The sequence below is a fragment of the Cavia porcellus genome, unplaced genomic scaffold (genome assembly GCF_034190915.1).
Source record: "Cavia porcellus strain 051 isolate PalLab524CR breed Dunkin Hartley unplaced genomic scaffold, mCavPor4.1 scaffold_21, whole genome shotgun sequence".
Lineage (NCBI taxonomy): Eukaryota > Metazoa > Chordata > Mammalia > Rodentia > Caviidae > Cavia > Cavia porcellus.
Window position 1 is genome coordinate 8,913,832 of NW_026947504.1, and position 26,340 is coordinate 8,940,171.

The window sequence follows — 26,340 nt, forward strand, 5'->3', positions numbered from 1 at the left end:
CCTCCTCCAGCCAGAAAATGGTTCCTCCTGCTTCTCTAAATGGTCTTAGAGACTTGACTTAGAGAAAATCCTGGTCCTTGCCCAGTGTGGGTCTTGGAGGCAGGAGATTGTAGAGGGAGGGGCCATTGGAGAACTGATTCTATATCAGGTGAAAGCTGGTGATCTGACTTCTTCCTCTCAGATTTATAGACAGGGAAAAGACCTGAGTGACCCAGCACCTGGGCCAGATCACAAAGCTTAATGGCAGAGCCCGGCAGATATTGCTCCAGGGTCAGACACTGTCAGTTACGCTGAGGTCCCCATCTTCTCTTCCTCTCTGCCTACCCCAATTTTGTGGAACCCCAAAAGGCAAGCAGGAATTTGCTTTGTCATTTTCATCCGTTCTGGGTGCTTCTCAGTGATCTTGGGTACACATAGGGTGTGGGTGGGCTTGACTTCTATCTTTAAATTCTGCTTCCCTTCTCCCAGTTTCTTTCTAGGCATTCCTTCCTCATTCTCTTCTGATGCATCTCTCTCTCTCTCTCTCTCTCTCTCTCTCTCTCTATATATATATATATATATATATATATATATATATATATATCTGTCTCTCTCTGTCTCTGTCTCTGTCTCTCTTTCTGTCTCTGTCTCTCTGTCTCTGTCTCTGTCTCTCTCTCTCTCTCTCTCTCTCTCTCTCTCTCTCTCTCTCTCTCTCTCTCTCTCTCTCCTCTCTCTCCATAGCCCCTAAATCACCTCTGCAATTCGGGCTCTTTGAAAGCGGATCTGAGCCTTTCTCCTTCCATTCCCAGGCTCTAGAAGGCTGGAGGGGTGGGGCAGGCGCCGAGGACCAGGCTGCGTCCTGGAGTTAATTAGGGAACACAAGGAAACGTCAAGACGAATGAAAAGGCTGGGGGAGGGGCAGCCATTGAAGGCTGGAAGGAGGTGGGCAGCTGTTCCCTCCTCCCGGGCTCTCTTCCCCGCCCCCAGAAGGCCACAGCTGCGAGGATTTAGGATTTGAGTAGAAGCTGTGGAAAACCAAGCGCTAGAGGCGCATTTTTGTTCTCTTCTTACGCCCTCCCCCTCCGACCCGGGCACTGAAATATTTCCTGCCTCTCTATTTCTCAATCCCTGGTTAGCATCCCAGGATTACGCAGCTTCTCCAGCTTTAGTCACCCTCTCTACCCTTTCCAGGGTCCAGGGCGGGGGCAGAGGGAGACTGGGATGCAGGCTCTTCTGCTAACTGGGGAGGGCTGGGCTGGACATGCCTGACGCTTTAACTCCCTCTCTGCCACTAGGAGTTGGGGCCTGTTCCCCGCCCCATGCTGTACCGAAACAGGGATGGTGTAGAGTAAAAAAGGTGACACATTAGACAATGAGGACAACAACAGCAATTGTTGAGCATTTGTCAAGTCCCTGAACTGGCATGAAGCCCTGACTGGTTCAGTCCTTCCAAAAGCCCCTTGATGTGTACTTCCATGCCTCGGCCTTTGTTGCACATACAAGTTAAATTGCCTGGAGATCTTGTTATGATGCAGATTGTGAGACTCTGCACTTTATTTATTGGTGCCAGGAATCAAACTCAACAATCTCTCGCTTAGCAGGCAAACGCTTAAGCCACTGAGCTAAATCCCTGGCCTGGGACTCTGCACTTTAAACTAGTTCCCCATGATGCTAAGCTGGGGCCAGACCGTGTACATATCCGAGTCCCAGTTTCTTCTGGTCAGTGGCTTGTTGGGCTAGAGATGCTTTCTCATCTCACCAAGGTTGGACAATGAGCCTCTGCCTGCACTGCATCAGTGAAGTCTGATCCCTGGAATCATCATGTCAAGCTCCTGGTGTTAGATCAAAGAAGACCTGTGGTGAAACCAAAAATATAGCCAGCTTGGAGGAAATTTAAATTGGAAGTTTACTGCTTCCAACAACCACACACCTGGCTCATAAATCTAGGAGTCATCACCAGCCAAGAGTGGTCAGGATTGAGGAATCACACATGGGGGTCTGGATTCAGGAGATAAGGATACCAGTGATTGGGCAGGAGGGAACAAAAATGGGTAACCTGATAGGTTAAACTGAGTTCTGTTTTCTTTTTCTTTTTTATTTTCCTGGACCCTGGAAAGGGTAGAGAGGGTGGCTAATGCTGGAGGAGCTGTGTAATCCTGAAATACTAACCAAGGAGAGGGTCTTGCTACACAGCTTAGGCTCTTTGAACTCACTATGTAGCCCATGCTGGCCTTGAACTGGCAATATTTTTCCTGCCTTGGCCTCCCAAGTGCTGGCAATGCAGGTGTATACCACCATGCCTGGCTTGTTGTTTTCTAAGTTTCAATTTCCCCTAAATGGGATCACCTGGTTGGGGTTAAGTTTAACTTTCCTAAGACCCTACTTTTCAGAATTGACATTGCCTGTATCCTGGGAAGTGGGTCCTACATTCTCTTCTCACACCTAAAGCATGGCAAATCTCCATTCCCTCCCACCTCCTTTGCCCTCAGAGTAGGGATAAGGTCCAAGCCAATGTAGGTGGTAGAGGAGAGTAACTGCCCTCCAGCAGGCACCTAGGCACACCGACCTGCATCTTGTGATAACATATTCTGTGCTATCTGCATTCCCTTAGCCTTGGTTCTGTCCCCTGTAAAGTGAAGAGATTCCACATACTTCACTGCATGTTGTGCTCAGGTTAAAAGTGTCCATGCATGTAAAACCTCTAGCAAAGTGCTCAGCTCAGAGTAGGCAGTCAAATGGTACCAGGAAATGGATGAATACCCAACACCCTGCCCCACCCCAGTAGCAGAACTATTGAACTGCGCCCTGTGCTAGGCTCTGGTTGGAGAACGAAAGGCATATACAGAAACCATGGCCTAGTGTGGAAGCCAGAGGCTCCTTTTGAAGGACTGAGAAGGGCAAGGATTTGACAAGTACTAGCTGGCATGTATTTGGCACCTACCATGCACCAGGCACTATTTAAAGTACATACATGTTCATGTTTGACTTTCACTTGAACCGGAGGTGGTAGGTACTGTCACTCCTGGTTTGCAGATTAGAAAAAGACAGCCAGGAATCAAACCGAGGCTTTCTCCCTTTTAACCTCTACCCTTGTGGACAGACTCTCTGGATGACCACTGTATTCCCAGTGCTTCAGGATCCATAGAGCTCTGCACACATTCATGAACTGCTCATGGTAGAAAAGTCATGGCTCCCACTCTGATGATCTGCTCTTTCTCTGTTTTTGCAGAAGCTGCTGATGGGAGCTCCACCCTGGGAGGGGGAGCTGGCACCATGGGCCTGAGTGCCCGCTATGGACCCCAGTTCACCCTGCAGCATGTGCCTGACTATCGCCAGAACGTGTACATCCCTGGCAGCAATGCCACACTGACCAATGCAGCTGGCAAGCGGGATGGCAAGACCCCAGCAGGTGGCAATGGAAACAAGAAGAAGTCTGGGAAGAAGGAAAAGAAGTAACGTGGAGGCCAGGCCTAGAGCCACAGTGCAGCAGCCTCTCTCCCCAACCAGCTTCTCCTTACCTGTACCCAGGCCTCAGAATTCCAGGGCCCACTCCCAGGATTCTGTAGGGGCCAAGGCCATGCTCCCCTTGAGAAATAGAAACAAGTGCCCAGAGTCAACACCCCCTCTCCCCCCAGGGGGTTGAATATGCAAAGGGAGTTCTGCAGGGAACCCCCATCCAATCAATTGCTGTACCCATGGGGTAGTGGGGTTAGTACAACACCAAGAACCATTGCCACGCCCCCTTATTTACAGCTGAACTCCTTCATCTTCCAAATCAATCAGGCCCATCCATCCCACCCACCCCAGTCCTTCAAAGTTCCTCTCCAGTAAGGTGGTTGGGGTGTTGAGGTACCAGGTGACCTGAAAAGGCTCATCATTCTGAAGAGTTGGAAGAGCATCATGACCTCGTTGGCCTCTCCCTCAGTTCTCCGTCTTCCCCCAAAGCATGCTTTGGTGCCAATCCTTTCATCTCCTTAGAGCCTGTGACCAGTGCTCAAGTTTTGGGAGAAAAAGTCACCATCCATCTCCATGGTACTGCTTGCTGGATTTGGGGAGGGCATTTTGCTACCAAGCCTCTTCCCCAGGCCCTGGGGACCAGTCTTTTATTTTGTTTTTCATTGTTTAATGTTCCCACTGCATGCTGTGACTTCTCTATTCCCCTCCTCAAATGAGAAACTCCATTGCATGTTCTGAGACGGTAGGGGGTGGTAACATACAGAAGAGAAGTATGCGCTAGCATGTGTGTGTGGGTGGGGAGCAATGGACAAAGCTTGATCCATCAGTTAGTTAACAGAGTCTTGCAGGAGCTTCTGTATGTCCCTAGGGTACTGGCCAGATCTCCAAATTCCAGCCACAAACCAAACAGTAGGCTGGACCTTCACCACACACATGCATATAGGCTTCAGCCCAGGCAGCCAGCTTTGGGTTGAGCTACCAGGACCAATGGGTTTAAACTGGCATTTCAGTGCAAGGACGCGCTGAGCGGGGGTTTAGAAGCAGGTCCCCTAGAGAGGTCAGAAGGGCTGGTCTCTGTGGGTGCTGGGTACTCCAGAGAGGTGCCACAGGTAGAAGGGCTGGAGGAGCCCCAACAGGAAAGAAGGCCCGGTTAGGCCATTCTTGGCCCTTGGGTTGGGAGGCAAGGAGCTAGATCCAGACCAATGGGCAGAAAGTCTCAGCCCATGACCCGGCTTCTCCACTGGGTCCTGGCACTCACGCCCCAGCCCTTCACCTTGCCAGGTGCCATTTCTTCTCTGCGAAGGCCACTGCCCAGGCCCCCAATCCGCCCCCTAGTGGCCAGAGCCTGGTTAAAATCCCCCAGTGCCTCCTTGTGCATAGACCTTCCTCTGTCCATCCCTTCTGTCCCTGCGGTCCTGTTTCTCCAGTGGGGTTGCAGGAGAACCCCACCCCGGCCCTTCGGTAGTGTAGAGCTCAGTCCCCCGCCCCGGCTGGTTAGAGTAGCCAATAGTTAGTGCGGTGTGCTTTCACGTGATGGCGAGCGGGCATCGGGGCGGGCTGGCGCAGCCGTCTGTCCTTGAGTCTGCCCGCAGCGGCCTGTGCTGTGTTTTGTGCTGTGTCCACGCCCTGCGGCGACCCCCTCCCCGATACTGACTCCTATAAGCGCTTCTCTTCGCATAGTCACGTAGCTCCCACGCCACCCCCTTCCTGTATCTCACGCAAGTTTTATACTCTAATATTTATATGGCTTTTTTCTTCAAAAAAATAATAAAAAGGTTTCTTCTGAGCGGGTTGAACGTTTCTGTTTAAGAGCTGGAGCTCCTGGTACGTGTGAATGAAACGCGCTGAGAAGTGAATGCTGGAAGAGTGGAACTGGGCGGCAGCCGCGGTTGGCGCCTTGGTTTGGTCACTGAGTATCTGCATGTCGAAGTGTGCGTGCGCACGCGTGTGTTGCTGGCTGCCGTTCGTGTCTGTATGACTGTGCAATACGGCTGTGCATGCTTGCAACAGCGCTGCGCCTCTGTAAGTGTGCGGTGGGCTGTAACTGTGCTGGTGGCTCTGTATATCCCGGTGGGCGGTCCGCCCTCCGGCTCTGTGGGGGGGGGGGAGTTTGAGTGTGGCGTATCCCTGTGCACGTACAGGGTGCGCACTTCTGCGCTTGCTGCCTTCCACGATGGACCCTGTGCGCCAGTCTCCAGGCAGAAGCTGAGACCCGGAGCGGGCGGGGCGGCGCGGGGCGGGCAGGCAGCCCTGGCCGGGTGCCGGGGACAGCCCCCGCCTCCCGCTCCTCCGCCGCGAATCTCGTCTTCCCCAGGCGCCCAGGTGGGGGCTTCGCCACCGGGAGAGCGTACTCTTCCCGCCTCCACCCACTCAAGCTGCTTAGAGGTTTTGAAATCTCCGTGCAAGTGGGCGGGGAAACGGGAGGTGATTCTCCGAAGCCGAGTAGGTAGCCTGGGTCTCAGTTTCTCCATTTGGAATTTGCCTTCTTCCTCACCTCTTCTCAGCAAAAGCCTAATAAACTGGAGGGCACCTCGCTTTCTTGAGAGGGCTGCGGGGACCGAAGAGTGTGCAATACATAAGGTGGCCCGTAGGTCCAGCACGTCCCCGCTCCTTTTTCTCTTGGCTTCTTTCACTCCCATTTCTCCCATCTCCTCGCCCCCTCCACCCGCTTCCCAACAGCAAATTTGCAGTCGCCGCAGCCCAAACCGCCGCCGGAAAGGGGGGGGGGGCGAGGGCGGAAGGATCCGAAACAGACCCACTGGGATTATCGGAAGGGTCAGCAAGTACTAGCTCAACCAGGGAGGCGAGGGGGCGGTCTCTGGGCTTCCTCCTCTGGTTCTCCGAGGCGGTCAGCCACCCTGCCACCTCCTATAGCCTGCTGTCATGGAAACCAACCCTTCCAGTGAAGCATCTGGGAGAGACCTTCTTGCGTGGGAGGAAGGGTGGTGTGCACGGTTGTCGAGACAGGAGCAGGGTTTTGTTTCTCAAAGGCCCGCTGCGGAGGGCGGGGTGCCTGGCGTCTGGGTTCTATTCCAGGCACAAGCGCGTGAGCAGCTGTGGTTGGTCCCCTAATTGGTACGTGCACCTATAAAGCAAGCCAGAAACGCATGGCTTCTGGGGGAGAGGACGGAAGGTGGCAGGCAGCCCACCCCCACACCTCCGGCCACGTGGGAGGCAGCTGCCCAGGTCTTGGGCTGTTTAAAACGTTTTTACATTTAATTCCAGGGGCTGCTCAGGGGGTTTGTTATTCCCGTTTATCCGAATTTGGAGAGGAGGGGCCAGGCAGGCAGGGCTGTGAGGCAGGTCGTCTGGAGCCTGACCTCGGCTTCTGACCTCTGCTGCGGAGGTGCCCAGCCCAGCCTAAGCTCCTCTACCTTCCCTGTGTGGGCTGCGGCGAGCCAGCGGTGTGGATAGGAAAATGGGAGTCAGACTTCCATGAGACAGAAAGGCACAGATAGTGCTGGCAGACTACAGCACACCTCAGGCACGAGGAAGCGGGAAGTGAGATGTGAGAATGAGAACAGGACCCCAAGCAGCAGCGGGAGAGGCGGAGGCTCAACTGGACATCTTGCTTCTTTACGGAAAGGCAACAGCCTTGAGGTGCGCTCTGGCCAGGCAGAAGCCACCAAGGATTAATTTAGCCCTGTGGGCAGTGCCTGGCACCTTTAGCTTTTTGACAGCTTTATCGGGCCAACCAGGGGTGTGATGTACAAGAGTAGAGGACGCTCGCTCCACTAGAGTGAAAACAGTGCAAAACTTCACAAAGGAGCCTGGAAAGCAGTGCTATTCAGTGTTTTTATTAACAGTTGGAAACCTGTCAAACTGGAGGTGGTAACATCCCAGGAGCCCAAGAGGTGAGGGAATACCTCTGAATCTTGTCCCCAAACCCCGTTTTTTTAAATTAAATGCATCTTAGCAAAAGTACATTAAAAAAGGAAGGGTCAAAGCCCTAGACGTCTGCGAGCAAGAGGAAGCTGACCCTAGAGAGCAACACCGCTGCCCGTGCCCCTTAAGAGACAAACTCTAGCAACCAGAACCCTCTCTCCTGGTCCCAAGCCCCCTCCAGGCCCTCCCAAGCTTCCCCTTGCTCTTAGCAAATGAACCTCTGGGCCAATCTTTAACAATGTCATTCTCTCCTTAACTGGTGTGGGAAGCTCTAAGGGACATGGCGGGTAAAGGTGCCACCCTAAGCCAGCGATCCCAAGCTTACTGAGGTGGAGGGCCACCAAGCAGTTCAGTGGAAGGAAGTGTGGTACAGTGTGTGAGCACCTCTGGGCCTACTTTTAGGATATCCAGTTAGCATCTGTACATTTGGCGCGGTAGTTTATTAAATTCATAAAACCTGTGACCTCAGAGCTCCTGTTACTTGTAGGCTTGGCCCAGCCCAACCAGAAGAGACTCCTCTTGCCGAGGACCCATGCTGCAGAGGATCTGTCTTGGGCTCAGAGTTCAGAGGCTTTGACTGCTGAGGCCAAGGTCCAAGGGCATGCGCAGCATTGAGGCCTATGAAGAGAAACCCCAGGAACTCTGAATCTTACATCAAAGCCTCTTTGATTATGGAGAGGGAAGGGGAAAGGAAGTTATTTTTCTTTAAAAAATTTTTTTTTGTACAAAAATAGATCCATTTGCAAAACAATTTCTCAGCCAGGAGGCTCCACCTCCCATTTCCTTGGAGACAGAGGGTGAGGTGTAGGATGGTCACGCTATAGCCCATACTCCAGATGAGATGCACCGAAGCTCTGGGAAAGGCATAAGGAAAGACCCTGGCTCAGCAGCCTGCGGCTGGTACCAAGGTTTCAGGGAGGCAGGGGCACAAAGCATGGCAGCAAGCTGGGGACATGGTCCACGCTGTCACTATGCCCTAGGCACCTGCCCACAGGCCACTGGGGCACAAGTCGAACGGTCCAGATTCTTTTAGTTTTGGGAGCCCCTTCCCAGGAAGGTGGGTAAGGTGGGATTTGCTCCCTGCTTCCTTAGAAGCAGCTCCCAATGCCACAGCATTAGTAATAAATAACAATGGCCAACAGGGGAAAAAGCAGAGGTGACAGCAATGAAAGAAGGCTCTAGCCCGAAGTTCATAAGCCCCATGCTGTTCTCAGGGCCAGAGAAACCACAAAAGAAAAGCACAGAGCCAGCAAGATTGACCAAGGGAAGGCCCACTAGAAAGCTGGGCTGGGAAAGCAGGATGGGCCTCGTTTGAGTAAGGCCCTCCGAGTAACAGAGGAGACAGGGTTAAGGCAGCAAACACAGACCCTGCTTTGGTAACACAATGGTCAGGGCTGGCTGGGTTGGGCTCAGGCCTCCCCCGTACTGCCCTTTTGGTCTCTGGGCAGCTGAAGATGTATGTGATGTTCAGAGAGCAGCAGGCCAGACAGAAAGACAGGGTCAGGGTGACAGGAGTGGCTGCTCCAGATGAACATCCCTGACCCGTTAGCATATGCTGCAGGGCAAGACAGTCTGGACTCCATTTAAGAGCTGCCATGGCCACGGGATCCAGGTTAGCTTGCACGGCCAACCAACTCCTTGGCTTCCTCAAGGATTGTGGGGACTCCTTCATTGTTCTTGGGTATCTTGGTAGGAACAGCAGCTATGACGTCATCTTTGATCAGGTCTGAAGGTAGCATAGATGCAAGACACCCGACTTTCCTATTGCCTGCAAGAGAAGACATGAGATCCCGTCCATGGAACATTTAATTTAATCTCTTTCAAAAAGTGTACAGCAGACACTAAGCCAAAAGCCATGCAAATATGGCTACCTTTTCAGCTTCACAAAGGCCCTTATTTTGAAGAAGAGGCATGTAGGACATAGGTTTGGGTGGCAAAGAATATAAGATGTGGTATAACTGGAAAGCACGCCCTTCTGCTCTTATATAACTTAGAAAAAAGAAAGAAAGAAAAAAAAAAAAGCACGCCTTGCCTTCACTCCTTGGTGACAACAGCACAAAGATCTGAATATGGTTGTGTAATGAGATATTCAAAAATCCCCTTTCTCATCATAGGGTTGGTGGAATTAAAAAGGCAAAAGCTTAGTGTATAGTGTAATTTTTGTTTTCTGAGGTAGTCCTCAGAAACTCCTAGGCTGGGGGCGGGGGGTGACCTGTCAGGCGTGCGGGCTGCAGCGCGCTCTTTGTAGGACCGAAGCTCTCCAAAGTCCCTCATCACTGTCCTAGGCCAAGACACATTTCAGCCTGCCCACAAGACAGCTTTTTCCAGTGCAATTTTGTAACTACACTTTGGCGGTTGCTGGGGTAAGAGAAACTGGCATCACTTGCACACTTACTCCTATGTGATCCTCCAACTAATACCCACACACCTGACTCTTTCTCACCTCTTCAAAGGGCCTGAAAGTGTGTCCGTGTATGTCAGAGAAGGCAGAGCTGGGGTTAAGGATGGTCAAGGGAGGACCCTATAAAAAAGCCCTGGCTAGGAAGTGTGCAGTTGCAGCCGTCATCCTGCATGCAAAGAGAACCATTCATCCATGCGCTCTGTTCAGCTGGGGATGTGTCCTCCAAACTTCCACATTTGCTCACAAAATCCAAACTTTTGGCCCCAGTTTCCTCAACAGGAAGACAGCTCCTTGGGGGTAACTGTGCCCCTCTCATAACATCCCCCTCTTTCAGGCCCTTTGAGAAGTGGCACTGACACTGGATATGTACAAGAGTTGCTGGGTGAAAAAAGCCACGTACAAAAGATAATGTATGTTATAATTCCCTCTCCATAAAATGTCCAGCTCAGCAACTCCAGAGAAATGGTGGAACACTGGTTGCCAGGGGCTGAAGGGAAGAAGTGATTGCAATCTTAAAGGGATTTCAATGTCTGAGTAGCTACGTTTACCTTGGTTTGAACATTATACAATATGGGCACACATATCATCACCTTATAAATATATACTTTTTATATGAGTTTAAAAAAAAGGACTGCTAATTTTTAAAAAGTTTCTTTTAGAGATGATAAAAATGTTCTGGGATTAGAAAATACTGACAGTTGCACAATCGTATAAGTATACTAAAATCAGTAAATTGTATACTGTACTTTAAAATGGTGTTTTAATTTACACATGCACATATACCCCAAACCTAAACCTTCTTGAAGACCCAGAAAAGCTTTAGTGGAGAAATCATGCCTGTGCTGCAAAGCAGCAAGAGGAGATGAAAGGGTCTAATGCTCCTCAAGTGAAAGCTACAGGACTAGGACAGCTACAGACACAAGTCCACAGAGGCCAACGAGGGCCTCCTCTGGACCAGCGAAAAGCTTTAGGCAAGAAGAAGCCAAACAGAGTCTAAGAGCCCAAGTCTTCTCGGGGACTCATCAGTCTCCCTGCAGTCCTGCCCCAGAGCCACTGTTTGCATGTGCAGTGGCTACCGCAGGTCACACGGGGACGGCACAGCATGCCTGCTGGTTACCAATTTATAGGTCTCCTCCTCCTCCTCCCAGGGGCACACAGGGCTGTCTACCAAGAGGAGAAAGAACAGTAAAGATGCTGACCGACACCCACAGAAGCAGATGGTCAGTAGCCCCAGTAGGGCTTACTGGGATCAGAGGGGTGTGACCTACACTCTGGGGACTTCACCAAGCAACTCGCTGGGTTAGGGACACAAACTATCGCCTCAGGAGGTGACGGGTGATGAGAAGGAATGCACTCAACTGCGACTATCATGCTCTACATGTGTGCCCTTCTCCCACCTCCCTTAAGTCTCTTCTCAATGGCAAACCCTTCCCTCAGCCGTCTTGATGTTCACTGTCTTCTGAAGTACTTGCTCCAGGACCCCCCTTGTCATACCCAGAAAGGTTGTGATTTGATTTTGGGTTTTTTTTTGGGGGGGGGCAGGAATTGAACTCAGGACCTTGTGGTTGCCAGGCAGGTGCTGCACCACTAAGCTACATCTTTGGCCCCTTCTTTTTCTTTCTGATGGACCGGGAATTGAACCCAGGGCCTTACATGTGCTAAGCAAGTGCTGTATGGCTGAGCTACATTTGTGGCCATCAATGCCACTTCGTCACTTCTTCAAATTAGGAAGCAGTTGAAAAATACTGCAACCATCTTTGTGTGTGACACTAACGTACATCTAGTGTACGTGTTGAAATATGTAACTTCTGGCTCTGGACCCTGGGAAAAAAACATGGGCCTCTGGGGACACTGTCCTGGCAACGCAGAAGTCAGAGTTCTATTGTAGCAAGTCTTAAGCTGCATCCTTCTTTGGTTTCTTTCTGTAAACCAAGGGGACACCTTTGTACTAATCAGCAGGATTTTAGGATTTTCCTAGACTCAAGAAGCTTCTGATATATTATGGATTTCATAGGAATCAGAAGCAGATGGTCAGTAGGCAGAGATTTCCCTTGTAAGTATTGAAAGGTGGATGGGAAAGCTCTTGTTGAAATTGGCAACATAACCAACAAAACCCAGGCTTCTCAGCTTCCATCATCTGTACTGCCATCATTATGGTGCACAGCTTTAACAATCAAGAAAAACTGACCATCCCTTCTTTCCTGAACTTGAGTACTTAATAAGACTAGCAGGTAAGTCCCGGAACCTGATCAATCTTTGACTAGAGGGGATCTACGGGCTGATGGCCTAAGGTGGTCCTGTGACTGTGGAGGAAGGGAACAATCTTAGGATACTGTTCAACGCTGTCTGAGGCCAGGTTCTCAGAAGTTGTGATTAGCCTAGGATAAAAATATGTGCAAAACCAATCACATAGCACTAGAAGTATAGTTGACTTAGATAGGAAAAGGTTAATGATTTGGGGAAAAAAACTTTCAAAAGACAGGCTAGGAACCACTACTAAGAGGAAATGCTCTTGTTAATAAACTTCCTTAGGGAAGATGAAACTGGGACAGATGGGGCAATCATTACCATTCTAAATAACTCATTATTATCCAAAGCTCTCCTAATTATACCTTCTGTCCTATTTTTACAAAGAGAGAAGAGAAACAGTGGTTCAGGAATACTTATATCACTCTTGCAAGAAGGTGATCAGGCATTGTAGTGAACATCTATAATCCCAGCACTTGGGAGGCTGAGGCAGGAGGACAGCCATGAGTGCAAGGCCAGCCTGGACTACACAGTGAGACCCTGTCTTAAAAAAAAAAAAAAAAAAAGACAGATGATCATTGGAAAATCTTCCTGAAAAAAACTTCACCATGTCCAGGGCTGTTCTTGCTAGACCACATGACACAATATTTCTAGCCCCTACAAGGAACCACTTGTCTCATATTGAAGTATGCAGGATCAGTGGAAACAGTCCTGGATGTGGGTTCACAAAAATGGGCTATGATTCTGGCTGTATCATTAGCCAGCTATGGAGAGCTGGTCAAGACCTTACCTGGGTCTTAATACCATTCATCTATTAGCAGGCTAGAAACTAATCATGAAGAATCTTAAGAGTCTTCCCAATACTAATGTTTTATAGTATAGGTAGAGGTCACTGGGAAGTTGTAAAGTAATAAATACAGGGAAGCTGGGCTTAGAGGCATATGCCTGTAATTCCAGCCTGCGAGGTGCTGAGGCAAGAGCACTCTGAGTTCAAGGCAAGCCTGGACTCCAAAGTGAGTTCAAGCCAGCCTGAACTGCATAACGGAACTGTGTCTCAAAAAGCCAAAACAAAACACCTAAATAAATAGGCAAATGAAAGGAAGAGATGAAGGGAGGAAGGGGAGCATGGCTGTATCTCAGTGAGCAAATGGTCTGTGTGTAAAACAGGCTATATAATTCAGCTATGGAGATAAAGTTGAGTCATTAAAACCACAAGCTGACTCAATCATGGGCCTGAAATAGTAGCTGTAACACAATCACATGGATTCTTCTCCCCGACACTTAAACCATTGTTCTGCCACACTCAGCAGGTCACAGCAGTTTACGTGTTGCCTTTAATGAACCAGCCCTGATAGTAACTCTCCTCTTCTAGCTCTTCAATGGGTCTTTGTATACTGGTTATTCCCTCATGTCTCTGAAGACCGGAAGATTTGAACATTCCTTTAAATTCTAAGGAAAAGGCTAGTGTCTTTGAATAGGGCCAGCTGCTTTGGTTGGGAATGAGGAGAATTATGGGGCAGATCTGCTTGACAGTACTTCTGTTTTTTGGCTCTTAGTAAGCAGCCAGAAGGGGCAGCCACAGATAGCCAAGTAAGGGGCAGAACAGCTGAGTCCAGCAGGCCTAGCAGAAACCTGAAGCCTCTGAAGTCTGTATTCTGAGAATGGAGCCTTCTAATTCCAGTCTTTCTCTTCTCTTTGTAATCTTACTGTCACTGTAAATCACAAAGTAAAAACACTATTTAACGACCCTAAGAAACCCTTCTAGATGAACTCTCACTTTATATATAAAGAAACTAAGTCTCAGAAACTTTAAGTGACTTGTCTAAGGTAACATGACGGCACCACACGGTTGCTGATCTGACTGTGCCTTTTGATCCCACATTAGTCTTAACATGCTTTGTTCACTACTTTGATGCCTGACCTTCTGCTTAAGTTTGTATAATGTGACATAGCCACAGTCTAAAAAGTCACAAAGTAACTAAAAATGTCTCCCCTGATAGATTCTCCTTATGGTCAGGCGTACTTAGCAAATCCAGAACCCAGAAAGATAAAGTGAAGCTATTTAAAATTACACAATTCCTGTTTTCATCTTCTTTTCATTTCAGTATCTCCTAACAGCAACCCTGCATTCCCTCTGCACTTGGAGACAGTACTCTCATTATTGGGTCTTTGCTAAAATATTGAATCCTGACAAATTTCCTTCTTTCTCCGCCTGTAAGTCCTGTTTTCCCACCTGGAAAGAGGTAGAGACTGGGACCTCCCACGCAGAGGAAAGCCACTGCTGTCTGGCTGCCTCTGTACAGGAAGCATCTGGGATTCGAGCATAGTTCCACAGGAAGAGGCTTCAAAAGGGAATTCCCCATCAGTCTGAGGAAGGCTGGCACTTAACCAAGGGGTTTGTAGAAGACAGTAAGTATAATGTAATGTATTTTCGTCAGGCTTCGTACTGAATGTAGAGTTACATCATCTTATATACCGAGTAGAAAACAATGCTGTGAGAACTCTGAGTCCAAATACAAAGTAGCACTAATAGCTATACTCTTACCCAAGCACTTGTATCAGTAAGACTAAATGCTCTAACCCAGAGAAATACACTCTTCACACTACCTCTTCTTCCGACTAGAGAGGCTGTACTGAAGGATGCCACAAAATGGACAAGTTTGACTATACACCTTTCTGTTAAGGGAAGGTTTTAAGGTTATATAGAAGAGCCCCAGAAGGGAAATCTCCCTAGAGGGATTCAGTATGGGTAGAAGTAGGCAGCCAGCCAGTCATTACAGATGAAACTTCCAGTGATCTGTGATGTATGGGCCAGGAGCCTGAGTTTATGTGGGCTTGTATGCCCTCCACTTGGAACCTTAGGTTCCTTTCCCAGGCTTTAACAGTTACCACAGGCCTCAGAGACACTGGCATATTAACAGTTCAGCAATGACGAAGGCCAGGCATCAAACTTCATCTCTTTAAAGTAACTTCCAAGGAAACCTCTTATCAACCAGGCCTACAAAGTGTACCAGCCAACACAGGGAACACAGATTTAACTTCTTTTAGAAGCAGAAATCTTTTAACGCGGTCTTATCCTTCAACCTGGGAAAGCCTCACTAGAGGCTAGACACCATGGTACAGGTCAACTCCTGATGAGGGCCATGTTGGCCACACTGTCTTTTGAACTACCTCTTGGTCACTGCATGCTTCCTTCCTTCAAGAGAAAGTTACTCATTAATCCTTCTCCATCCTAATGTGGGGCTCGTCTGTCTTCTCTCTCCACAATTCCTTTTAGAGGGTCTGGCCCAGTGTAATCCACTTAAATCTGCAAGTTGGGAAAAGGAGTCTCGAGAGGGCAAGGAAAGTGGGGGGGGGGTGTGTGTGTGTCACTGTGCACAAGGGAAAGGCAGTGCTCCAATACAATATAATCCTTGAAAGGGCTCTCAAGACATTCTTATGTCTGAAGACAATGACACCTCATGTTTGCTGTGTCTTCTGCTTGTGAAGCTGAGAGTAAGGACTCATTTTTCAATCTACATCTAACAATACAGTTGTGTGTTGTAGGTCAGTTCTTTTTCACAAATGCCCACTCAAACCCTGTGTCTTACAACATGGTTCCCTTGTTCCAAATTTCTGATTGAGAATGAGAGAAATGCAAGAAGAGTCAAATATAACTGATTTGCTTTTATTCCCTCAAACCCTGTTTTTTTTTGTTTTTTGTGGTGGTGTGGTGGTTTTTTTGGTTTTTTTTGGGGTTTTTTTTGGCCTTTTTCCTTTTTATTGGTACCAGGGATCGAACTCACGACTGCCTGCTCGCAAGGCAGGTGCTTATGCCACTGAGCTAAATCCCCAGCCCCCAAACCCTGGTTTTTCAGTACTTCCCAGTGTGGCTAGAGGAACAAGTTAAGTCACACTTGATGTGGGGATACAGGAAGATTCTGACCCTGCAGAGCACTGTTATCTGCTCAACACTAGGAGGACCACAGCAGAGGAGCCTCACCCTCCAATACCCTAGCTGGGCTCCATTTGGTTACTTACCCTGACGGGGTCCTCTCTTCCGTCGGAACGCTGCCCCTGACTGCAGAGCTTCCAGAAGACTGTCCATCACCCCTGTCTCATCACCCTCTGTCAGGAACAAAGATAGATATGCAAATGGTTTAACCAGAACAGCATAGCAAAGGCCAAGCTCCACAAAATGCAAAGCCACTGTTTGGATTCCCCCCTCATACAGGGGCTGACAAATCAGGACAAGGAAGGCTCCCCTTCAGATCTTACAGGCCCCTGTTTAGGTGTGTCTGTTTAAAACTGGCCAGAAGAAAAGATTCTTTGCTTACTATTCAGTACAAACCCTGGGCTATGTTCCTCCAGTGTCACCCTCCCTGCACTAACCAGGATTAGGCACACAGAATTACACAACTACCCAACTCCAAGACCAGAGTGAATATCAAGATGGCAATGCTAAAATTAACAAGCAACCATACAACTCCCTCTTTATCCTAAAGGGTTGTACTGCAGCTGCAAACTCATGCAGAGCCTGGTGCAGGTTCCAGAGCATGGCTAAGGGATAAAAAACACAGCTCAAGACAGCATTTAAAAAAAAAGGACAGCATTTCAAGACAGAGAGAGAGGAAAAGCAGCAAAGGAGAAGGACAAGAAGAATTAAGATGCTATATGTACATGTACCAACTCCCCAGGACAAATTTATGCATTATGTATTACAAACATGTACTAATTAAAAGTAAGTGTGCTCCAGCTGGGGCCAGTGGGATACATCTGTAATCCCACTGGGAGGCTGAAGCAGGAGGACTGCAAGTTGGAGCAAAGCCTGGGCAATCAAGAGACTTTGTGAGACTGTCTCAAATTGAAAGGAGGGATGGTAGCTTGGAGTGTAGCTCAGTGCAAAGGCCCTGGGTTCAATCCCCAGGACAACTACTATCATCACTTCAAAAGAAGCATTTCACTTAAATGCTACCTCCAGTGGCTGCATCTTCCTGAAGCCAGCTCTGTATTTTAAAGCAGCAGCCTGGCTGGAATATAAAGAGTTAAGTAGAATCCTTGTTCTAGCCTGGCTCAGTTTCCATGGCAACAGCTCAGGATAGCGAAATCTGAAACTGTGAAATCCCAAGGAGCCAGCTGGCTGCCAGCTCCAAGGCAGGGCTCATTGATCCCAGCGCCACCTGCTGTCTGAACATCACTAGTGCAGTTGACCTACATTCCAACCTCACTTGCTTGACCCAGGTACCGGAACAGGGCCAGGCCCACTACGCCACCTGTTGACTGGGCACAGTTCTTATCCCATTTTTGTCCACTGGACTTCACCTTCCCTCACTGCCTAAAAGCCAGTTCCTAGGTGAAAAACTGGCCCAGGGAGAATGGGAAAGAAGGTAAGGATACTCAATATGGTTCTTCAGAGCATTATTGGAACAAAGTTCGTTACTCACATAAAGGCAAGGAGACTACTTTCCAGAAAAGTATGATTAACAGTTCCCAGGAGCAACAGGCAGTGGAGTAGTCCTTGAGGCTTGTTAGTTATGGTCCTGCTCTGCATTCTGAGTCTTACCAGACTGAACAGCTCTGAAGACCCCTTCATTTGCAGAAGGTTCATGGCCCCTCAAGTTCATTTCTGTACCATGAGCAATATATGCTGTATTGGTGCATTTCTGCTGCCAGTGAGTGGGGGTGGGGAGGGCAGAGAATCCGCAGCAGGAAAGAAGCAGACACAGGAAACAGAGGCCGAGTAATTGAGACCACATGTTTCAACAAAGACATGCTTCTGGTAGTGAAGGAGAGATTCTGCTGAAGAAAAGAAGTTGGCCAGCCTTCCGCCCCCTCCAAAGTTCAATCCAGTTATGATCTCATAGGTGTGTGCAACTATGCTAAGGCACTAGAGATGCGGTTCTCACTGAAACAAGCAGAAAAGGAAGGCAAGCCACCAAGGGAGGAGAGTCAGGAAAAGGGAAAAACCCAAAAGATTTAGTGGAGAGAATGAGAACAGGCAGAGGAAGCTCTGGCCAGGCAGAAGGAAAGAATACATATTACAACAATACTAAAATTGCTGAGGGAGACATGCAAGAACTACCAAAGGACAGAAAAAGATCTCAACATGGAAAATTGGAATAAGCATGTAACTGAACTGGGGTTAAAGTCCAGCATCAGGATCTTGGAGGTGAAAAGCTGCCAAACATCATCTGCCAAGAGCTAAGCTCAGACCTAAGCTTTTCTTTCGGCCTCTAGATTCTAGTCAGAGACTTTAATGGCTGTTCCTATCTGAGCTTGTCAGTCTTTCTGCACGGACCTGCATTCATGTCTATGAGTTGCTCTCTCTTCTGCTGCTTCTCCAGTCGCTCTTTCTCTGCCTTCTCTTTGGCTAGTTTTGCTCGCCGCATCTTTTCTTCTGTCTCCCGTCGCTTCTGGTTCTCCTTGACTGCTTGCTGGGGGAGGAGGCAGAACACGTGTATACTCACCATCAACAAACAAGACCCCTGTGCAAAGACAGCAGGTTGCCTATGCTCACCAAAAACATATTCCGAAAGTTGTGCAGATCCATAAAGAATTCCTCCACAGACAACTTCTTGGGATCAAAGAGGAAGTACTCGCCCAGCTCCTTATAGAGAGTCTCCATGTTTGAATGCATCATCCGCAGCTTATTATACTGTTCCTGTGCGTCCTTCACAAAGCTGTGCAGCCCAGGAGTAAAGGAAGAAGACCCAGTTCCCTAGCCCAGAGAATGACTCAAAGATGCATGAGCATGCACAATGACCTTCAATACAGCATCATGCATTACAGCAAACACAGAAGCAATTAAGTACCCAAAGAGGGAAAGGGTGGGCAACAAACTACGATACACTGACACAACAGGAACAGCAAGAGGCTGCTCAGCACATACAGGATGAAGCATGACGAAGGCGTTTTGAGTAAAAAGCAACATAGGCTTTAAAATAAATTCATCGGGGGTAAATCAGACACAAGTCCAGTAGCAGTGTTAATTTCCCAAAAGGCTGGAGAGAATAATTAATGTGTGTGCAGTGGCAATGGGGACGGGAAAGGAAACAGTGGAAGCTTTGAGTGTATCTGCACGCCTGGCTTTCTTTCACTTCCACAACAACGAGAGTGCTTTCAGGAACTATGTGTTTAATGGAAAATCACTGTTGGGAGAAAAGAGAGGCTGGACATTGCCACATCTATCCTAGTCGTTCCCTTAGGGTAAGTTTTTCCTCCCTAAGAAGCAACACCCTTCTTTCCAGAAAGGATATAGTCATTTTTTCAACAAACTTGTCTTTTTCATCTGTGGCTGCAGGAAAATTCTGAACATCACGTTCTACATCAGAAATCTGTTTCTTCATCTGATCTAGGTTCTTTTGCAAGTTTTCAGCAGAAACTACAGGAAACACAAAAATAGCACAAGAGCGTAATAGCAACTCTGGCATCAGACCCCCCAGCTTCACTCTTCATTTTGGATATATATTCTGCTTCTTAACTAGTTCTCTTATTACCGACCTCTAATCATTTTACACGTAGGTTTCATCGTTGCAGCAAGACTAGAAAAACTATTTGGTAACTTAACTTTCAGTCTCCATAATACTAAGAACAGAGGACAGACGTTTAATCTAAAAAAATCCCCTAGGGCCTTGGTCTCATTTATTTTACAGAACATCATTTTAGAGGAAGGAGACACATAGAATTACAGAGGCACGTTAGAAATCTGTCCTATTTCTACTGAATGCTTTGCCTAACTCCAGGATAGCCAGACGTGATATTTGTTAATTTGGTCTGTGCTTTTCTGAATCACAAAAATCATGGACTGAAAACACCTGCCTTTCCAGTGTTTCAGTGTTTCTCTAGGAAGAGAAAGACTGCTTCCATTTCAACACACAGAAATCTTCTTTTAGCCCTACTTCTTTCCCCTATGGCTTATAAACTATGACTAAACCCTCTCACTTACAAAACCCTTCCTATTTACTGCAGTCTGAATTGAAAATCATTCAAAAATCTAGATTATTGGTGGTGCATGCCTATAACACTTGGGAGGCTGAGGCAGGAGGACTGCCATAAGTTTGAGGCCAGCCTAGTAAGTTCAAAGACAACATGAACTACATAGGAAGACCCTGTCTCAAAAAACAAAAACAACAATGAAAAATACAGACTGTGTCTTTTTTATTTCTGAATGTTTCGAGGCTCAGAGTCACCTTCACTCTTCACCCTGACCTGCCTCACCTCGACTGGCTTTTTCCACATGGGCAAGTTCATCTGGAAACTTGAGGACATCAGGATAATCATTCTCACATAACTCAGCCAAGAAGTGTAACAATGTCATCTTCTGATCTGTAGACTTGGTATCTCGAAGCTTGGGGCAAGAGGAAAAATCATCAGTCCTGACCCGCCCAAGATTGCCTCAAGGCCCACATTGGTCACATACAGGCCTGCACACCTTCCTTTCAGGTGTCCTGGTCTAACCCCATGCCTCACCTTACAGAGGAAGCTGATATTGAAGCCAAAAGCACCAGCATTCCTGGAGCCAGCATTCATATAGTTTCCAACAAGAAGGGTAATTTCTAGGAGGCTGGAGAAGCTCTCGCTTTTGCGTAACTCCTCACAAGCAGCAGTGACAGACACGATCTCTGGTTTGATATTCTCCACTTGCTCACTGAATTGTAGCTTGAAGAGGATGGCATTGAGGCGAGGCCGCAGCCGGGGTACTGTGCCCATCTAGTTGGGAAGACAAGCAGGTCCATTACAGCTAAGAGAAAGAAGTCAGAAAAACATACAGGCTGCAGCCTCCTCTGGGAGGATGAGCTGCAGAGCAGGGGAAAGAATGAGAGAAAGATAGAGTCAATGGAATGCCTATCAACATACAAAAAGCATCATATTTATACACAATGAACTACCACTTTGTTATAAAGAAGGATAAACTTAAGTCATCTGTAGGAAAATGCATGCGCCTTGGGACAATAATGCTAAGTGAAATAAATCAGACATAGCTTAAATATTGCATGGTTTGTTATATGAGAAACCCAGATATAAATAAAAGAGACAGTAAGAAAAAGGAGATACATCTTTTGTAAATGGCAAGGGGACTAAGAGATGGAGGAGGAATGAGATGTAAAGAATTAAATGTGTCAGTACATATACCGACTCCCTGCAACGAATCTAATTATTACACTGCAAACATGTGCAAAGAAAAAGAAAAGGACAGATTCAAAACAGACAAGTGGTAAGGAGCAAGTGTGCAAGCTGGTCTCTAGAGCAAAGGGAACCAGGAGGCCAGAGAAGAGCAGAGCACCACAGCCAAACTCACCACCACACCAAACTGCTCGGACTCCGCCAGATCATCGTACTCATCCTTCAGTTCAGAGAGCACTTTTAACTGCTCTGGTTCTGGCATTTGTTTAATGAGGTTCTAAACAAAAGAAAGAAACAAAGAAAGGGCATCTGTGGGTTCATTCTTTCAACTCAAGTCTAAGCATTTTTACTTTCTTATCAGTCCCACACTGTGTCTGCCAACAACTACTTCAAAGGAAATGTGGGGCAGTGGCAGGTGGGGGGAACAGCCGATGTGACGATGTGACGGCAAGACTTTTGAGCAATACGCTAAAATCACCTGACCACCAGAGAAATGGCAATTTCTCTGAAGCTAGTACTGTAAGTCAGCAAGGGTAAGGGAGGGTCCTCCTCATCTAAGGAGGGAGGAGCAGAGGCCAGTGCACAGCTATGAAGGGGAGCCGGCTCCTGCAGGTCAACCCTGCTCCTTACCTGGATCATAGACTCGGTCAGAACAGCTTCGTTCACCTCCAGGATGACATTCTTAATTTCTTGATAGGGCATGCGGAAGGAACCCAAAAAGATTGCTGCCAGAAGAGGTAAGACACGTTCTTCTCAGTCTCTTCCCCATTGCCCAGCCATCCTACAAGCCTATGCTAGACAATCTTCCCAAGAAAGTGCTTGAAAGTCACTCTGCCTATCCAGTTAAAACCCAAGCTCCAAACCCAAACCTAGCATTTAAGCTTCCTCAATTCCACATTTATGTCACACACCAGCTACACTGTTCCATGCACCACATCCCACAAACATCACAACTCTGCCTTTGCTCACAGAGGAAGTCTTTGATCTTCTCTATGTATAGACTTTAACCTCACTCTGTTTTAGTTCCCCACTCCCACGATTCCGCCTTAAAAGCTGCCACTGCCTTGATCTTCCCTCTCTTTTCTTTCTTCCTTTTTTTTTCCTTTCCTTCTCTTCTGTGGTGCTGGAGACTGTATCCAAGTTTTCAGGTTCGGTAGGCAAGGGCCCTACCACTGAACTGCATCTCAACCCCACATTTTTTTGAGATATGGTCTTGCTCAATTGCCCAACTGGTCCTGAACTTGTGACCCACCTACCTCAGCCTCCCAAACAGCGAGAATACAGGTACATGCCACCATGCCTGGCCAACCTATTCCAATCTTCAACTGCTATGACCTCTTTCCTAACAAACATATCCTTATCCTCAAAGTTCTCTGTTTTCATTTCCTTTTTTATTAATTGTTTATTGGTACATTTTAAGTATACATAATGATCACATTCATCACAGGAAATTTGTACCTGTACATGACCTAACGACTTTTTTTCCCCCATCCCCTACCTTCCCTTCAAGAAAGTTCTCTTATTTTCTAATCTCTGACTATTCGATCTTTGATCTTCTCAGCGGCGCTCTCTAGTCTCCTGACCGTTCCCTTTTCTACGCACCAGTTCCAGCCAGCTGTCTGTCCTGATCAGACCATATGGTCTAATCATTTCACTCGCTCTCCACTATTACTCCCTTACTGCCACTACTACTATCCCTCTGCTGCCGGTTCCTTCCAGTTCTGGCTAACTTAATATTTAATTTCTCTGCCCTTACACTGGGCTGATGCAGATTAGAGTCTATGCATTTGCACCAACATCAAAGATAGCTGTGGCTTTGGTATCAATCCCTTTCTGTGTTTCCCTAATTCCATTCTCTCCCACCTATCTTGGCAGCTCCTCCAAAATACAACCTATCTCCCAGCTGTCCCACCTCTTCCTTTGTTTTAAGAAAACTTTACTCCTTCCCTGAGAAAAACCAAAGACATTATCAAATTACATGGCCAGCATTCTCTTCTGCCATTTAAAAACTGGGCACTGGGTGCTCTTAGCTATAGACTAGAAAAGATCTAGAAAGGACGACTTGAGAAACACCTGGAAGGAAAGTGTGTCGATACTCCTGTAAGCTTATCACTGTGTACTCATACACACGTGTGTGTGTGTGTGTGGGGGGGTGTGCGTGCATCTTCATGGACTCATCCTTTCTTCCTCATGTTTCAACATAAGAAGTGCCCCAATGCCCCTTTTCTTTAGCATTTACACATCAAGTCTCCTATTTTAAAAGATTCCAAGCACAGTGGCAAATATCTATAATCTCAGCAGTGTGACAGGCTGGCATGGGAGATTCAAAGGTTGAACCAAGCTGGGCAACTTAAGTGACTTAGCAAGACCCTGTATCAAAATTAAACGGCTGGGGATACAGCTCAGTGCAGAGGTCCTGGGTTCAATCCTCAGTACCACAAAAAGCAAAAAAAATCCACAAAACTTTCTTCATTCAATTTTCCTCTCTCTCTTTACCTTTTCTATTTCATAGCATTCTGAAAACAGTCTTACTTTCTCTCACTTTCACAATTTCCATTTATTCTTTCCCCACAAAGCTAATGAAGACATGGCATCCACTGAGTGCATGTAAAGACTCCACCCTGCCGCCTCACTTACCGCCACAGCTCCCTAATAAGGAGAGTCTGGTTTGGGGCATTCGCCCATTTCAGTAAATGCTACTACTTTCCATAGAGTGATCTAGACTTAGTAAACACCTCCTTTATCCCTCAGCCAATCACTAATTCTGTCTTCCTACTACTCTGTGTCTTTTCATTCTCAGCACATTAGTTTTAGCCCTGATCACCTCTCATCCAATTTAAAAGCAGTAACATAACTGATGCCTCTGCTGAGTCTTCCTTTAGTAAGCACCCAGTGAGAAAACCACTAAGAAGACATGGAGCTGGAATGCTTATTTTCCTGATTAAAATTCCTTTAATATTGTTTACAGCTTCACTCAACCTTCTATGACTTGCAGTTGTTGAAATGCACAATGCTTCTGAGCCTTCAGAGGGCTGACCTCTCTCCTGAAGAGGAGCCATCCCAAGCCATCCTCATCCTTCATTTAACTCCTCCGTAACAGTGCTTTCTAGTCAGTTTAGGAAGTATCTCCATGAGAATACTCTATGGATTTCGCCCTCCAAAATACTCCGCACTTGGTTTAGATGTCCCCTTTTCTAGGACTCTCATAAGCATTGTAGCATGCCTCTGATCATAGCCCTTGTCTGCTGTTGTTATCTGCCTTTATGTCCATGGTTCAAGAGGACATGGACCATGCCTGACTCAGCTTCATACCCTAACCACGTATGAGGTACTGAATCGTTGTGGACTCAGCTTCATCTTCCAGGCCATCTTACTATAAAATTAATTTCAATTCTCTTTCTTAATTCTTTTTTCCCTATCAATATCACTCCACGAGAAATAATAATTACTATATCACAGTGTTCCTTACTGCCTTCTTTATATCACTGATTTCACTTATAGGTATGTATACTTATTAGTGTATTTTTGGCCAAATCACAACATTTGAACTTTAGTTTCTCATTTGGAACAATAAGAACAATAACTACATCCCAAGATTTTATGTGAGTTTTACAGAATATGTACCCTTTCATCTTGGGAACACATGCGCAGTGTGTGCCTATTAGAGCTTGACACATAGCAGACCATCAAATATTTGTTGAATAGTTATTTAAACTTATGCTGGGCATGGTGGCACATGCCTGTAATCCCAGCACTTGGAAGGCTGAAGCAGGAGGATTGGCGTGAGTTGAAGGCCAGCCTAAGGTACATAAGCGAGTTGATGGCCAGCCCAAGCTACATAGTGAGACCCTGCCTCAAAAAATAAAAGAAAGGGACTAGGGATGTAGCTCAGTGGCACAGCACCTGCATGGCAAACACAAGGTCCTGGATTCGATTCCCAATACCAAAAAAAAGTTTTAATTTATATTACTCCAAATAAAATAAGTGGATCAACAGTTCAAATGAACAACAACCACAAAAATTAACATTCGTCTAGACCATCAATAAATTTTTCAAATGTGCAGAGAAATTTCTGATCTGAAAAATTTCTGCCAATCACAATTCTGAGTATAGGTGACAAGTTCACAACAGAACCTTCTGGAATTACTGATCCCACTCAGAATGTAAGACTTACCTCATTTACTCTAAACTACAAAGTAATTTTAGATTTAAGTAAAGCCAAAATATCACTTGCATTCATTTTCAAAAAATGAGATAGAAAAAATGAACTGAGGCTAGAATACTTTGCTGTGGATGCAACGAAAGAAAGTCTGAGCTTCTTCTTTCACAACTCTACTAGCTCTATGGCTAGACAAAGACCTAAAAGTCTTAACCCGTTTCCTTGGCATAAAACTGGTTACTTACCAACCCTGTGGTACAACCGAAGGATAAAACACAAAACTGGAAATTCACTATGCAATGCCTGGGACAGAGCAAGAATTCAACAAATAGAGTGCTAGAGGCAACAGAATTAAATTCCTGAGAATTCCTTCATATTTCAAATAGTTGGGATTATAGAGTTACTCACAGAGATTCTGGGCAGTCTTTGAATCCAACACCTTTAATTCTTTTACTTTTTTCTTTTGTACAGATTTTTTTTCTTCTCCACCTTCCTGATCCTTCTTGGCTAAGCAAAAAAAGAAAGAAAGAAAGAAAAACATGAGTAAAGATAAGCCACCTCTGTGCCTTTTGTTTTGTTTGTTCATGAGGCAGTATGTAGTTCAGGATGGCCTTGAACTCACTTATGTAGCCTGGGCTGGCCTTGAGCTCATGGTGATCTTCCTGCCTCCTGCCTCCCCAGTGGTGGGATAACTTGCATGCCCCACCATACCTGGCTCTGTGCCTTACTTACTGAACTAATATTATTCAGGCTGGAAATGAGCCTTCACCCTCTCTCTATATTATAACAGTCTTGCCATTGTATTCTTTCAAAGCTAACTTCTCTTTAGCCACATTTCTGTTGTTGATCACTCCCCAATATAATAAATATGTCATTTAAATATTTCTAATAGTTATCAATGATTCCTTACCTATCTCCTATCTACTTACAAGGATCAGCAAACTATCTGCAACTATTCACAAAAACAGCCTATGAAGAATAGCTTGCCAAGGCCTGGGGGCTTGCCAAGGGCAGGGTGCCAAGGGTACCTGCCTGCTAAGCACAAGGTTGTGAGTAATAAATAAATAAAAAAGAAAGAAAGAATAGCTTGCCATCCCCTGTACTTGCCCTG

At 46.8% G+C, this 26,340-nt stretch overlaps 2 protein-coding genes across 22 annotated transcripts in view; one reads left to right on the forward strand and one right to left on the reverse strand.

The window, feature by feature from the left end:
• LOC100715635 (protocadherin gamma-C3) overlaps window positions 1-5,221 on the forward strand; it is a 173,687-nt gene extending 168,466 nt beyond the window's left edge. For all 21 annotated transcript variants that reach the window (XM_063232257.1, XM_013140873.3, XM_063232260.1 and 18 more), the window contains exon 4: window positions 3,209-5,221. In XM_063232257.1, the coding sequence (XP_063088327.1) occupies window positions 3,209-3,435 (227 nt within the window). In that variant the 3' untranslated portion in view covers window positions 3,436-5,221. The remainder of the gene's footprint in view (window positions 1-3,208) is intronic.
• Window positions 5,222-7,216: 1,995 nt separating this feature from the next.
• LOC134471912 (protein diaphanous homolog 1-like) lies at window positions 7,217-25,823 on the reverse strand. The gene is made up of 9 exons (XM_063232271.1): window positions 25,638-25,823; window positions 21,701-21,795; window positions 21,246-21,347; window positions 20,417-20,656; window positions 20,165-20,294; window positions 18,465-19,328; window positions 18,246-18,381; window positions 15,989-16,075; window positions 7,217-9,088 (listed from the first exon to the last, which is right to left on the reverse strand). Exons 1-6 carry the CDS (start codon window positions 25,813-25,815, stop codon window positions 19,132-19,134), a joined length of 942 nt encoding a protein of 313 aa, XP_063088341.1. The 5' UTR covers window positions 25,816-25,823; the 3' UTR covers window positions 7,217-9,088; window positions 15,989-16,075; window positions 18,246-18,381; window positions 18,465-19,131.
• Between the last annotated feature and the right edge of the window lie 517 nt (window positions 25,824-26,340).